The sequence below is a fragment of the Rana temporaria genome, chromosome 11 (genome assembly GCF_905171775.1).
Source record: "Rana temporaria chromosome 11, aRanTem1.1, whole genome shotgun sequence".
Classification (NCBI taxonomy): Eukaryota; Metazoa; Chordata; class Amphibia; order Anura; family Ranidae; genus Rana; species Rana temporaria.
The window spans coordinates 158,432,248-158,447,987 of NC_053499.1; the positions used below are offsets into that span (position 1 = coordinate 158,432,248).

A 15,740-nucleotide genomic window follows, 5' to 3' on the forward strand; every position below is an offset into this window, starting at 1 on the left:
GGGGAGACCAGATATAGAGACTGCAGGCTCCTGGGGAGACCAGATATAGAGACTGCAGGCTCCTGGGGAGACCCGATATAGAGACTGCAGGCTCCTGGGGAGACCAGATCTAGTGACTGCAGGCTCCTGGGGAGACCAGATATAGTGACTGCAGGCTCCTGGGGAGACCAGATATAGAGACTGCAGGCTCCTGGGGAGACCAGATATAGTGAATGCAGAGTCCTGGGGAGATCAGATATAGTGACTGCAGGCTCCTGGGGAGACCAGATATAGTGACTGCAGGCTCCTGGGGAGACCAGATATAGAGACTGCAGGCTCCTGGGGAGACCAGATATAGTGAATGCAGAGTCCTGGGGAGATCAGATATAGAGACTGCAGGCTCCTGGGGAGATCAGATATAGAGACTGCAGGCTCCTGGGGAGACCAGATCTAGTGACTGCAGGCTCCTGGGGAGACCAGATATAGAGACTACAGACTCCTGGGTTTAGTAACACTTTAAAGATACTGGAACAAGCCCTTATGCACGGAGCATCATGCGTTACCTGCTCTCTGGCCTCACGCTGGGCAGCCTGCGTAGCAGTCAGCTGGTTTTTCAGTTCCTGCAAACTTTCTTGCGCAGTGTTTAATTCCTGGCTCCTCCCTCTCACTGTTTTCTGCGCTGCCTCCTCCTCCGATCGCAGTCGTATCAGAGAATCCTCAAGGCGCTTTGACTGCAAGAAAGAAAGAAAATCCATTAGAATGATACGTTAAAGGGACACTATGGCGGAGAGCACTATGTATATCTGCCATATGGCGGAGAGCACTATGTATATCTCTTTTTACATGATACGATTGTGGTACCGGAAATCTTGTGCCAATTGATTGGAGCCGACTGGAGTGCAGAGAGAGGGATCCTGTATGTCGGCATCACCCGGTATTACCATCAGCCAATTAATACCCCATTAGGGAAAGCGCTTGTGACCCTAGTCTCAGGGGTCTACGTTGGGAGGTGAGCTGCTAGTGGTACAAGTGGTGGACGTCTCTCACGGATTCACCTGCATGGATTTTATCAGCACTATTATGGACACTTAATATTTGGTGCTTACGTTCTTGCCTTTGATCATTATTATATTTTATTTTATTTAGCGCTGCACTGTTTTCTTACTATATTTCCCTTTGTCAGGCCAAACCTGACTTCAGATATCAGTAGGGGCACTATAAGAATTTTATGCTTTCCCCAAACCCGAGTTGGGTCAAATCAAATTGGATTTAGACTATGTATGTCTGATTGAGTGACTGTGGTAGGCTCATCAGACACTGAGTTTCTCTATGGCAGGGGTCTCCAAACAGCGGCCCAGGGGCCAAATGCGGCCCTTTGAGTGCCATTATCCGGCCCTTGGGCCACTTTTCCTTTCACTGATACAAGATATTATTGCTCCCACTGACACCAATGGTGGGGCACTCTTCCTCCCACTGACACCAATGATGGGGCACGATTTCTCCCACTGATATCAGCAAAAGGGCACTATTTCTCCCCCTAAAACCAGAGATGCATTGTTTAATCCCACTGATTCCATGATCATTTCTACTGCCACTGGCCACAGTCCTGCCCCCGTAAAGTCTGGAGAACAGTAATTTGGATCCTTGTTTAGAAAGTTTGGACACCCCTGCTCTATGGGATGGTAATGAGGTTGATGATGCAATGTACTCCCTAAAGTGCAACCTGATTGGACTACATGCACTCACCTCCTGGTTCTGGCTCTGGATCTTCCTCTGGGCTTGTTGCAGAGCGTTCTTGGTCAGTTCTAGCTGAGAGGTGCCGTCTCTGGCCTCCTCCTGAGCAGACTGACATCTTCTCTCCAGCTGCGTGTAGCTGCTTTGTAAGCTTTGTAGTGCTCGGTCTCTCTCTGTAAGCTGCAAGAACACATGCAAATTAAAACTCGGTCGTCCTGCCGTTACCAAGACATCATCGTTTTCTAATGGCGGCACTCACTAGGCGGTCCGAGTGCTTCACCCTCAGGCTCAGCTCCTCCACCTCTCTCTGCAGTGTATTCTCTCGCTCCTTGGCCTTGTGATGTTGTCTTTGGAGCTCCTCGTGTCGGCTCTGCTGCTGCTCCAACTCCGACCTGAGAGACTGCTGACTTGTGTTATGTTCCTGGAGCTGAAAGACGCAGATGTCACAATTTACAATGGCAATTTTATATATATTTTACCGCCTGTGAACCGCCAGCCCTTGTTTAACCCTTTAGTAACCAGAGGTAATTGATGTCTAGACACTCAGGCCAAAATTTAGAGCAGAAGCAGCATGCTACGGTTAAAAGCGGAGGTCCACCCAATTTTTTTTTTAAAAGCCAGCAGCTACAAATACTGCAGCTGCTGACTTTCAATAAATGGACACTTACCTGTCCAGGGTGCCCACAATGTCAGCAGCCAAGGCTGAGCAATCGCTCGTCTCTTGGGTGCCCCCGCCACCATCCTCGGCGAGGGAATCAGGATGTGAAGCGTTGCGGCTTCACTGTCCGGTCCCCTACTGCGCGCCCACACTGGTCCCCGCTGTCTTCTAGGATCAGTGTGTTTCCCAGAAGACAGCCGGGGGTGACGTAAAGGGGCGTGACTCCCACGGGAGTCTATTCTCCGAAGTGGGTGCAAATACCTGCATTATACAGGTTTGTGAAACTCCAAGTGCCATCATGCTTCTGCCTGTGGGAGTCATGCTTGTACCGGTCAGCCTTGCAATGCCTCCTGGGACTTGTAGTTCTGCAACAGCTGGAGGGCCACAGCCTGAGCACCCATGCCTTAGTACATTGCATTACCTGTTGCTGTAGAGCGATGCGTTGCTCCTGGTCACTGGTCTGATCCAGCTGTAGTTTGCTCAGTGAATGCTGCAGTCTCTGGGCTTCCTGGGATGATGTCTGGTGCCTCTTTTTTGCCTCGTTCAGCTCCAGTTTCAGGCGTTCCACCAGTGTCCTATTCACACACACACACACACACACATGATATAAGGTGGAGAAGGCACAGAACATGGATTACTGCAGGTGACAGACCAGTACAATACCTGCATTGTTCCAGCTCCTCGTCACTGGCAATCACTCGCTCCCTCAATGAGCGCATCTCGCTCTCCAACTTGCGTACGTGTTGCTCCTGCCTCACCACCTCAGCTACGCGATCGCTCAGCTGCTCCTGGGTGCTCTGGAGGGCGCTCTCCACCAGAAGAGTTTTCTCCTCCTGTCCCGCCAATGTCTGCACTGGTCACAAGAGCATGCACAGTTATTTTTACAGAGTACCGTTCACTCTACCCCTAAGGCTGGGTTCACACTACGGTTTTCCCGTCCGTCAGCCGCATACGATTTATATGAAAAACCTTATGCGGCTGAAACGGACGGGAACGTATGGAACCGCACACATGTGCGTTTTCCATTGACATTAATGTCAAGAGAAAACGTATGCGTTTGCCATACTGTTTTAAAAACGACCGCAAAACCGTGGTTGAACACGGTTTTGCGGACGTTTAAAAAACGTTTTGCCAGCAAATCGTACGCACCCGGATGCATCTGAGTGCATACGATTTGCAATGCATTCTCTATCTATACGTTTTCCCGTCCGGGCCCGTACGTTTTCAATACTGAAATCGTATGCGGCTGACGGACGGGAAAACCGTAGTGTGAACCCAGCCTAAGGGGCCCCACAATCTATTGTCTCTTCCATACTCACACACATCAGGACCCAAATAGGCTAAAGCAGAGTTCCACCCAAACATGGAACTTCCTCTTTTTGGAATCCCCCCCCCCCCCCGGTGTGACATTTGGCACCTTTCAGGGGAGAGGAGGGATCAGATACCTGTGCAATACAGGTATTTGCTCCCACTTCTGGGCATAGGTGGCCTCGGCGACCTACACCACGTCCGGCGCCTACTTCGTCCCCCCCCCCCCCGCTGTCTTCTGGGAGACACACGGGTCCCAGAAGGCAGCAGGGACCAGTGGGATCGCGCAGCGCTACTCGTGCATGCGCATCAGGTAACCAGGAAGTGAAGCCTCAAGGCTTCACTTCCCGATTCCCTTACCGAAGATGGCGGTGGCAGCATTCGAGAGCCGAAGGACAGATCGGCTTCAGGTGAGGACATCACGGGCGCCCTGGACAGGTAAGTGTCCATATATTAAAAGTCAGCAGCTACAGTATTTGTAGTAAAAAAAATGTTTTAATAATAAATATTATAATAAATACAATAATATAATAATAAATACATCATAACAGTATATCGGAATCCAATGGAAAACATTCAATGTAAACCTCAAAAAGACAAAGCTGCAGGAAAATGTGCCCATAATAGACACATATGGTAACAGATTATGCTATACGGCGGCACCCTGAGAAAAACGTAATTTTGTCTTGTGTTCCTCCTCATACATTATCAGTACACTTCCTGGTATGTGGGGGGTACCTAGGCACTCCTGCTTGCTCTATATCCGCAGGGGGAGATCATCTAAGATACTGTTGCCTCTGACGGATAGACTTATGATTTGGTGATGTCACTCCTGTGCTGCTCATCGTTCTCCTTGCTGGAGAGGAAGATGTACCTGAGGACCTGCAGTGTAGGATCACCCTGCTTCATTCATTCTGTGAATCTGTACTTCCTCCACCTCTCTTGTTGCTACTTAAATATTCTCCCACCAGTCATCAGATCACCAGTCACTGCTGTTGCACAAACATCTGTACTCCTGGTGAGGACTTACCTGCCTCCTTGTGGAGTTTGTAGGTCTCTTGCAGCTCCTTCTTTAGCTCCTGCATTTCTGTCCTCAGGGCGGTATTCTCCTTGTCTCTCTGCTCACACTCCCTCTGTGTACTCTGCGCTCTCCTCTCCATTCCCCGGGCAGACTCCTGGTGGCGCTCGATCTCTTGACTGAGTGATTTCAGGGTGCTGCGAGCTTGAAGAAGATCCGCTTCTGACTGACGCAGGAGAGCGTCCCGCTTATGGATTGCCTGAAGGATGAGCAGAATGTCAATTTACATACATGTGGGAGGACCATGTGACACACTGGCCCCTCCTTCCTCTATGAGATTTGCACTCGTGTCATTCTGAATAACATTCACGCCGATCATTACAGGTAGAACATTTAGAAGCAATAAAAACAATATTGCAGCAGGGCAATAACTTCTCCGCAGGATGTGGAAACCTTGCAAAAAAGATCTGAACAAATGAATGGGGTGGGGCAACTACATGGCACATGAGGTTCAATGTAGAAAAATTTAAAATAATTCATTTGGGTGACAAAAATATGAATGCAATTTATACACTGGGGGGGGGGGGGGGCTCTGGGGGAATCTAGGATGGAAAAGGACCTGGGGGTCCTAGTAGCTGATAGCAGCAGCTTGGCATTGCTGAGCCTAACAAAGCAAACAGAATATTGGCATTAAAAAAGGGGATCAACTCCAGAGATAAAAGGATAATTCTCCCGCTCTACAAGACTCTGGTCTGGCCGCATCTGGAGTATTCCGTCCAGTTCTGGGCACCAGTCCTCAGGAAGCATGTGCTGGAAATGGAGCGAGCACAAAGAAGGGCAACAAAGCTAATAAAGGGTCTGGAGGATATTAGTTATGAGGAAAGGTTGTGAGCTCTGAACTTATTCTCTCTGGAGAAGAGACCCATGAGAGGGGAGATGATTTCAATTTACAAATACCGTACTGGTGACTCCAAAATAGGGAGAAAACTTTTCCATGGAAGGGAGTTTAACAAGACACGGGGCCACTCATTAAGATTAGAAGAAAAGAGAAACTATGTAGAGGGTTCTTTACTGTAAGAGCGGCAAGGATGTGGCCTTGAAGTAGTACAGGAACCTTTTCTGAAGTCGGAGCGACTTCAGTAGTGTGCATTAAGACGGATCTCATTCACTTCAATGGAATTTCTTATGTCCAGCGACTTGGGGCAACTTGAGGTCTGACAAGTTGTAGTGTGAACCGGCACTGATGGTTCACTCAATGAAGATGGACTAACATGACATGTTATCTTTTCTATTTCTCCCTGACTCCCCCGGAATCTTCCTACCTGCTCTTTATGGCTGGTCAGCTTGTTGCTCTCTTTTAGTTCCTCCTGAAGTTTCTGGATCTGCTGCTGTTGCTCGGACACAAGTCGCTTGTGCTCCTGAACTTGGGTTTCGGTGTTTCTTCTAAATGAAGTGACCTCCAGCTGCAGCCGCTCCACATCTGGGCAAAGAAGACACAGTGAGGACTCCCGACTCTCCCAGCATGATCCGTATTTATACAGCGGATGTCCTAGGATTACCTTTCATAGTGCTGCTTCTCTGCTCTCTTTCCTTTGTTAGATCCAGCTTGACTTCCATCAGGAGAGCCTGACTGCGCTCCGTCTCCTGCATCCGTCTCTGGACCTCCTCCTCCGACAACGTCAGTTCCTGAACATGGGGGACAGAGTTACTACACACAGGATACAATGGGCACTGTGGAGACGTAGGCAGCGCTCCCGTAGCCTATCAGCTCACCTGTGTTAGCTGGCGCACGAGCCTCTCCATGTCCGCATAGCTGCTGTCGCTGTATCTATGGGTCGCTTTATAGGAGGAGAAGTCCGTCTGCAACTTCACAAGGTCTTCCTCAAACTCCACCGCCTGCCAGAGTAAAAAGCAACGTCAGAAAGAGATAATTCTATCACATGTTAAAGGTTTGGACTTCAGTGCGCGTAGGTATAAACATTTGTATTTCTCTTAAATATCTTCCCACTCTCCTTGACCCTCATCTGCTTTTGAACTACCGTATACACTCGAGTATAAGCAGAGTTTTTCAGCACATTTTTTGATGCTGAAAATGCCCCCCTCGGCTTATACTCGAGTCACCTTTTTGCCCCTGATCTCCCGGACTTTGGGGACCCAGGCCCCAAACTTGGCACACATGTAGCTCCACTCTTCCTCTACAAGTGTGCAAAGTTTGTTGCCTGGGGGACCTACGGCTGGGGAGCAACGATTTTTCAAAGTCAGGCACCCCTTCCATAGACTCCCATGTTAAACGTTAAATTCCTCCAGTAACTTTGGGGACCCGGTACCGGCTGGCCGTAGGTCCCCTGGACCCGAAACTTGGCACACATGTAGCCCCAGTTCTCCTCTACAAGTGTGAAAGGTTTGCTGTCTGGGGGACCTACGGCCGGGGAGCACCGATTTTTCAAAGCCGGGCACCCCTTCTATATACTCACATAAACGTAATGGACACAGTGAGGCATGAGCACAGTGAGGCACAGTGAGGCACGGGCAAAGTGAGGCACGGACACAGTGAGGCATGGACACAGTGAGGCATGCAGATGGACACCCTAGGCTTATACTCGAGTCAATACGTTTTCCAAGTTTTTGGTGGTAAAATTAGGGGCCTCGGCTTATATTTGGGTCGGCTTATACTCGAGTATATACGGTATATGGGGGATTCTTTCTATATTTTCTACTAGAATTATCCACCTTGCTGATTATCTGTCTGCAGTACTTCTCCATATATTGGATATTGTCTGGCGGAAAACGCTCCGGCCATTGGGCTCCTTCAAATGAGACCTAGTCCACTATAAGGTATCCTCTGGTTCATCTATGTCTCCATGTGCCAACTGTTTTTTCCATAGGACAGACTAGCATATGCTTTTTACTTATTATATTTAATGGTATGTGTTATTTTTTTAATGTGTAATTCGATTATATCTCGTTCCAGATAGCGAGACTCGTTCTCTCTTTTTGTTACTTCTTTGAACCTTGACCGGATCCTGAAGAAGCCTAACAGTGAAACGCGTTGATGCACAAGGGCTCACTGTACAAATTGTATAATTTTACATGATTTTTATCCATTTTGAACACGTGTGATTATACTATGTACTTTTTTAAATAAAATGTTTATATTTTGTATCTCTCCATTGTTTTCTATGCCTCTAAAGTCTGACCTATGGTGACTTTTTGAGTACCCTTTTTCTTGTTCCCTCTCTAAATTTACAGATGTGGCAATGTGAGTGCCTCCATATTAAATGTTTCAAAGCTCCAGCTTCATCTCATTACAATTTCCATTTAAAAGTTTATTTTATATTTTTTACATTTAAGGCAGTGTGGCCTCTCTAAAATGTTAGAGGAGATCTATCACCAATGAATGTACAGATGTGCTGAAAAGTTTGCATCCCCTGGCAGAAATCGTACAATTTTGACATTGATAAATAAAATGATATGTGTGTAGGGGGGGGGGGGGGGGAGAGAGTCGTTTTTACATTTATCTTCTTCACATTTCATTTTGTATTGCTTTCACTGTGCAACTTTATTTTTTTTATGTGGACTGCTTTAAAACAACAGAAGATATGGAAAGAGAAGAAAAACATTTGAAAAGGAGTCTAAAGCTCCATCTGCTGGCTGGATAGTTATATGCAATATTTTGTAATTGCCTAAGAAATATGTTCAAAATCACTATATACTGTATTTATCGGCGTATAACGCGCACTTTTTCCCCCTTTAAATCAGGGGTAAATCGTGGGTGCGCGTTATACGCCGATCCCCGATGTCTCTGAGCGCCACCGACAAAGACCGAGCCGAGTGTACTGCGCACTCAGCTAGGCTCGGCCACGCTCGGCTCCGCCCGCAGCCACGTGAGAGGAGCCGAACACAGCGCGCCAAACTCAAACACACAACGCTGCAACCCCCGGCAGATGGACGCGACAGACACCGACAAGGCTGGACGGACCGGCAGACGGACACCGACAAGGCTGGACGGACCCCACGCAAGGCCGCAGATGGACGCCGGACAAGGCCGCCAATGGAGGCCGGGCAAGACAGCAGACGGACACCGACAAGGCTGGACGGACCCCGCGCAAGGCCGCAGACGGACGCTGGACAAGGCCGCCACACTGTACACTGACCTGGCTCTGTAATTGTGCAGCATGTTCTCGCACAGATTGCAGGATCTCTTCGCTCTGCTGCGCGTGTTCCCGGCTAGATGTTAGGTCCACCTGCGTTTCTTGAAGTTCATGAGTTAGCTGATCAATGGCTTCCTCGCAGCCCTCCAGTTCTGTACATTTCCCCTCCAGCTCCTGCTGCAGAACAAGGAGTTCCCCGCGCAGGGCGGACAGACGGGAATCCCGCTCAGACACCTGTAAAGAATTGCAAAGTGAAGAGTGCCAGTGATGATTAATTGCCCTGTGATTGGTCTGCTGTCTTCAGAGGAGGAGTCTGTTATTAGTAGTTTATAGTCTGCATTTTTGATCATACATAAAGCAAGGGGTTTGGCAGAGAGCCTAAAAGCACACATAACTGGTAAATGAAAGGACTGCACACATAACTGGTAAATGAAGGGACTGCACACATAACTGGTAAATGAAGGGACTGCACACATAACTGGTAAATGAAGGGACTGCACACATAACTGGTAAATGAAGGGACTGCACACATAACTGGTAAATGATGGGGCTGCACACATAACTGGTAAATGAAGGGACTGCACACATAACTGGTAAATGAAGGGACTGCACACATAACTGGTAAATGATGGGGCTGCACACATAACTGGTAAATGAAGGGACTGCACACATAACTGGTAAATGAAGGGGGGGCTGCACACACAACTGGTAAATGAAGGGGGGGCTGCACACATAACTGGTAAATGAAGGGGCTGCACACATAACTGGTAAATGAAGGGGCTGCACACATAACTGGTAAATGAAGGGACTGCACACATAACTGGTAAATGAAGGGACTGCACACATAACTGGTAAATGAAGGGGGGGCTGCACACACAACTGGAAAATGAAGGGGGGGGCTGCACACACAACTGGAAAATGAAGGGGGGGCTGCACACATAACTGGTAAATGAAGGGACTGCACACATAACTGGTAAATGAAGGGACTGCACACATAACTGGTAAATGAAGGGGGGGCTGCACACATAACTGGAAAATGAAGGGGGGGCTGCACACATAACTGGTAAATGAAGGGGCTGCACACATAACTGGTAAATGAAGGCACTGCACACACAACTGGTAAATGATGGGACTGCACACACAACTGGTAAATGATGGGACTGCACACATAACTGGTAAATGAAGAGACTGCAAACATAACTGGTAAATGAAGGGACTGCACACATAACTGGTAAATGAAGGGACTGCACACATAACTGGTAAATGAAGGGACTGCACACATAACTGGTAAATGAAGGGACTGCACACATAACTGGTAAATGAAGGGACTGCACACATAACTGGTAAATGAAGGGGCTGCACACATAAGTGGTAAATGAAGGGGCTGCACACATAAGTGGTAAACGAAGGGACTGCACCATAAAGGGGCCCAATTCCTACCAATTACACCAACAATGGGGCCTAATGACACCAATGGTGGGGCCCAATCCCTCCCAATGACAGCACTGATGGGGCCCAATCCCTCCCAATGACAGCACTGATGGGACCCAATTCCTCCCAATGACAGCACTGATGGGGCCCATTTCCTCCCAATGACAGTACCGACGGGGCCCAATCCCTCCCAATGACAGCACTGATGGGGCCCAATTCCTCCCAATGACAGCACTGATGGGGCCCATTTCCTCCCAATGACAGTACCGACGGGGCCCAATCCCTCCCAATGACAGCACTGATGGGGCCCAATTCCTCCCAATGACAGCACTGATGGGGCCCAATCCCACCACTGATGGGGCCCAATTCCTCCCAATGACAGCACTGATGGGGCCCAATCCCTCCCAATGACAGCACTGATGGGGCCCAATTCCTCCCACTGACAGCACTGATGGGGCCCAATCCCTCCCAATGACAGCACTGATGGGGAATGGTTTACTCCCACTGATGCCGGGACATTTTTTTTACTGGTCACAGTCTTGCCCCCCTAAAGTCTAAAGGGCAGTAAACTGGCCCTTTGTTGAAAAAGTTTGGAGACCCCTGCTGAAGAATAATGGAGAATACACATAGAATCTAGCGCCCCCCATGGGAGGGTAAACACACACCTCTTGTTTCATGTCCCGCACTTCATCCTCCATCTGTCTCAGACTGGCCTCCAGCTCTCCCGCTCGGCTCACACAGGCCTGGTACTTGCTGCGGTAAAGCTCCATGCTGCTATTGGAGGAGTTGCACTGACTCTCGGCACTGACCGCTCTCTCTTCCGCTTCCCACAGCCGTGACTGCAGCTTCTGCAACTCATCATCCCGCTGACGCAGCTCATCATCTCGGTGTGACATCTGGGACAAAGGAAGAAAGCAGAGAGGATTGGGAGATTTGTAAAAGGCTTCAAATCTTAGGGACCACATTTGTGGCCTCATGACTCCAAGGAGGAGATTTACTAACACTGGAGGACTCAGAATCTGGTGCAGCTGTGCATGGGAGCCAACCAGCTTCTAACTTCAGCTTGTTCAATTAAAGTGATTGTAAAGGTAGAAGGTGCATTCTATGCATTAAGATAAAAAGCCTTCTGTGTGCCTTAGCCCCCCCTAATACTTACCTGAGGTCCACCTATATCCAGCGATGCTGTAGGAGTGTCTCAGCTTCCCGGGACTCCCCTCATTGGCTGAGACAGCAGCGCAATGTCATTGGCTCCCACCCAGGAGAGAAAGGGGGTGGGGTCGGGCCGCAGCTCAGTGTCTGAATGGACACAGGGAGCTGTGGCTCGGCTCGGGTGCCCCCATCACAAGCTGCTTGCTGTGGGGGGGCACTCAACAGGAGGGAGGGGCCAGGAGCACCGAAGAGGGACCCTAGAAGAGGCTGCTCTGTGCACATCCAAAACCTTTTCTCTGACACTTATCATCTACCTCGGTATTCTATTGGTTTAGCCAGTGCTCAGCACACTGTCTTCTTCCTGTGCTCTGTACATCTATGGGGGCGGCTGGTTTTCAGAAGAACAATCAGGAGAAGTCGCAGTCCTTTTACCTGCTCCTCTAGCTGCAGCTGTAGATGTTGTGCCAGGTTCAGGTCCTGTGCCAGTCTCTCCATCTTCACTCTGCTGTGCTGCAGTTCCAGCTCCTGCTCCTCCTTCCTCCTGGTAATGGTCTCCAGCTTCTCCTGGAGCCGCACGGCGTCATTCCTCATCCGCTCCGTGTCTATCTGGTGTGTCTGCTTCAAAGAGGAAAGCTGCTGCTGCAGCCTCTGCATCTGTGGAGATGAACGTTGACTTTAATTAAAGCCTGCCACCAATTAAAAGAAAAAAAAAAAAACACTGAACCACAAAAACTAACAGATCAGAACATATGGTCTCCCCACGTGAGGTTCCAGCTCTCCTTTAATGCAGGGGTGTCAAACTCAATTTCATTGTGGGCCGCATCAGCATTATGATTGTCCTCAAAAGGGCCGGCTGTATCTGTAAGATTAGATGTCCAGCGCATCCCCTCCCCCTTACATTAGATGTCAAGAGCCCCCCCACCACCAGAAGTTGAGTCCCCCACTCTCCCTTACATCACAGTGCACCCCCCTTACCTTATGCTGCTGCTGGGAAGAAGCTGTATACATTGCTTGAAAGCAGAAAGTAGGGGTCTGGAGGAGGACCAGAAGAGGGCTGGAGCTCTCCTGCAGCTGCAGAAGAGGTGCAAGGGCCACATGAAATGGGCCCTTGCACCTGGAGGGCCCATTCGGATTCGGTGTAGTGGTCTGTGTGTGGTGGCCGGTGTGTATTGTGTAGTGTTCTGTGGGTAGTGTATTGTGTAGCAGTCAGTGTGTGTATTGTGTAGTGGTCTGTGGGTAGTTAATTGTGTAGTGGTCTGTGGGTAGTTAATTGTGTAGTGGTCTGTGGGTAGTTAATTGTGTAGTGGTCTGTGGGTAGTCAATTGTGTAGTGGTCTGTGGGTAGTTTATTGTGTAGTGGTCTGTGGGTAGTGTATTGTGTAGCGGTCAGTGTGTAGTGGTCTGTGGGTAGTTTATTGTGTAGTGGTCTGTGGGTAGTGTATTGTGTAGCGGTCAGTGTGTATTGGTCTGTGGGTAGTATATTGTGTAGCGGTCAGTGTGTATTGTGTAGCGGTCAGTGTGTAGTGGTCAGTGTGTATTGTGTAGTGGTCTGTGGGTAGTATATTGTGTAGCGGTCAGTGTGTATTGTGTAGCGGTCAGTGTGTAGTGGTCTGTGGGTGTATATTGTGTAGCAGTCAGTGTGTATTGTGTAAAATGAGGAAAAAAAGTTGCGCTAACTGTAAATATTGTAAACCAGTAGCAGCTAGCACCAACAAAAGACAATATTGTGTACAAAGAATAAAAAAGAAAAAGTGCAGCGCTGAGTATTCAGTGAAATGAATCAAAAAATATGGTAAATAATCAAAATTCAGTGAAAAATCAAAGAAATTTGAAAAAGAAAAAAGAGGGGGACACACCCCCAAGTAATGTGACAGGTAAATAACCTGAAAGACAGCTAGAAAGTGAGATCTAGCTGGATAATGTGTAATATAAACACACCGTGATAGGTGAGAGGACACAAAAATAAATGATAATGAGAACCTCAAATGAAGTCCATATAATTTATACGTGTAACTCCAAAATGTAAATGTGATAGTCCAAGGTCAAAATGGCCTATACAGTCCAAAGAAATATATATATGCAATGTATTTCCTTTATTGGAGTTGGTCAAAAGTTCTTTGTGGAAAAGACCAGATGACTGTAGAGGAATGGAAGATGTTGTGATCTTCTCAGGTATGGAACTCAGATGTTCTTAATAAGCAGTTGGAACCTCGTCAGCAATCCACAATGGTATCCAAATAAACAAGTATAAAGATGGGTACTCTTACCGGAAAGTGTGGACATACACGTCAGCGACGGTATGTCAAACACGCATGTACGAGCTCCTAGGCAGCCGTGATGTCAATGGGGAAGCTGTTTGATGTGCCAGCCTTTAATCCGCCAGGACGGGTCCAATCCAATGAGAGGAGACAGCTCGTGCAGGTGTGGTTCTCAGATGAAAGAGTGTAGTATGCAGGCCAAACGTAGAAACCATGTAAGGGAAAACGTACTCACATAGTGCGGTTAATCCCAAAACAAGCCTTTATTAGGCATAGAAAATAAAAGCCAAAATAAACAAAAAACTGGATAAAAATATATAAAATAGATAAAAAAGTACAAGCCCAGTGAAAGACGAGTACAAGTGATCACAAGTAAAATATGGCGTAATGAGCAAGTAGCGTATGAGCTATGTACCCGACATGTTTCGAGCGGCAGAGCTCTTCAACTGGGGCAAGTTGAACTGCCCCAGTTGAAGAGCTCTGCCGCTCGAAACATGTCGGGTACATAGCTCATACGCTACTTGCTCATTACGCCATATTTTACTTGTGATCACTTGTACTCGTCTTTCACTGGGCTTGTACTTTTTTATCTATTTTATATATTTTTATCCAGTTTTTTGTTTATTTTGGCTTTTATTTTCTATGCCTAATAAAGGCTTGTTTTGGGATTAACCGCACTATGTGAGTACGTTTTCCCTTACATGGTTTCTACGTTTGGCCTGCATACTACACTCTTTCATCTGAGAACCACACCTGCACGAGCTGTCTCCTCTCATTGGATTGGACCCGTCCTGGCGGATTAAAGGCTGGCACATCAAACAGCTTCCCCATTGACATCACGGCTGCCTAGGAGCTCGTACATGCGTGTTTGACATACCGTCGCTGACGTGTATGTCCACACTTTCCGGTAAGAGTACCCATCTTTATACTTGTTTATTTGGATACCATTGTGGATTGCTGACGAGGTTCCAACTGCTTATTAAGAACATCTGAGTTCCATACCTGAGAAGATCACAACATCTTCCATTCCTCTACAGTCATCTGGTCTTTTCCACAAAGAACTTTTGACCAACTCCAATAAAGGAAATACATTGCATATATATATTTCTTTGGACTGTATAGGCCATTTTGACCTTGGACTATCACATTTACATTTTGGAGTTACACGTATAAATTATATGGACTTCATTTGAGGTTCTCATTATCATTTATTTTTGTGTCCTCTCACCTATCACGGTGTGTTTATATTACACATTATCCAGCTAGATCTCACTTTCTAGCTGTCTTTCAGGTTATTTACCTGTCACATTACTTGGGGGTGTGTCCCCCTCTTTTTTCTTTTTCAAATTTCTTTGATTTTTCACTGAATTTTGATCACTTAGTGTGTATTGTGTAGCGGTCAGTGTGTAGTGGTCTGGGGGGGGGGTGGCGCCACAGGATTAGCTCGCACAGGGCAACTGAACACCTAAGGCCGACCCTATTGCTCTCTGTGGCTCTCTTACCTCTTCTATACTGGTCTCTCTTTCCTGTTGAAGTCTCTGTATGATGGTTTCATTTTCCATGGCGCTATTTTGTCGCTCTGAGCAGATCTCTTGGAGGCTGTGTACATCACTCTGCAGGTTTTTCAGCTTAGAGCGAGTGTTACTCAACTCCTCCTCACGTTCGGTGAGCTGCAGAATACGTCAAACATCAATACATGCTTCACTGGTGAAAGTCAAACGCTACAAAAATAAATAAATAATGCAGCATCTACAATATGTCTACTATGCAAGCAAATATTTTGTAATTTAGTGATGGTGAAATGTACCTTTCCATTTTAATCTGTTGATGATATGAATTTTTTTAAAGCTGTCAAAAAAAGTCAAAAAAAAAAAAAAGTCGCTTTCTTGCAATATGGCAAACCAGAGCCATCTATACATGAGAGGAACTTACCTGGTCCACGCCGAGGCGTGTCTTTCGGGTATCGCCGCTCCAGCGCTGTGATTGGCTGGAGCGGCGATGTCGTCACTCCCCGGCTAAGTCCGGCGGCTGCCGGGCCTTTAGCAGAAGATCTCC

The 15,740-nt window shown here is 47.6% G+C and overlaps 1 protein-coding gene across 3 annotated transcripts in view; it reads right to left on the reverse strand.

Moving 5' to 3' along the window:
* The window catches only part of PMFBP1 (polyamine modulated factor 1 binding protein 1), a 48,878-nt gene that overhangs the window by 8,138 nt on the left and 25,000 nt on the right, over nucleotides 1-15,740 (reverse strand). For all 3 annotated transcript variants that reach the window (XM_040329547.1, XM_040329545.1, XM_040329546.1), the window contains exons 20-32: nucleotides 15,188-15,355; nucleotides 11,861-12,082; nucleotides 10,945-11,175; nucleotides 8,852-9,082; nucleotides 6,471-6,593; nucleotides 6,257-6,383; nucleotides 6,020-6,177; nucleotides 4,710-4,956; nucleotides 3,035-3,224; nucleotides 2,793-2,946; nucleotides 1,973-2,140; nucleotides 1,726-1,893; nucleotides 543-710 (exon numbers count right to left, since the gene is read on the reverse strand). In XM_040329547.1, the coding sequence (XP_040185481.1) occupies nucleotides 543-710; nucleotides 1,726-1,893; nucleotides 1,973-2,140; nucleotides 2,793-2,946; nucleotides 3,035-3,224; nucleotides 4,710-4,956; nucleotides 6,020-6,177; nucleotides 6,257-6,383; nucleotides 6,471-6,593; nucleotides 8,852-9,082; nucleotides 10,945-11,175; nucleotides 11,861-12,082; nucleotides 15,188-15,355 (2,355 nt within the window). The remainder of the gene's footprint in view (nucleotides 1-542; nucleotides 711-1,725; nucleotides 1,894-1,972; nucleotides 2,141-2,792; nucleotides 2,947-3,034; nucleotides 3,225-4,709; nucleotides 4,957-6,019; nucleotides 6,178-6,256; nucleotides 6,384-6,470; nucleotides 6,594-8,851; nucleotides 9,083-10,944; nucleotides 11,176-11,860; nucleotides 12,083-15,187; nucleotides 15,356-15,740) is intronic.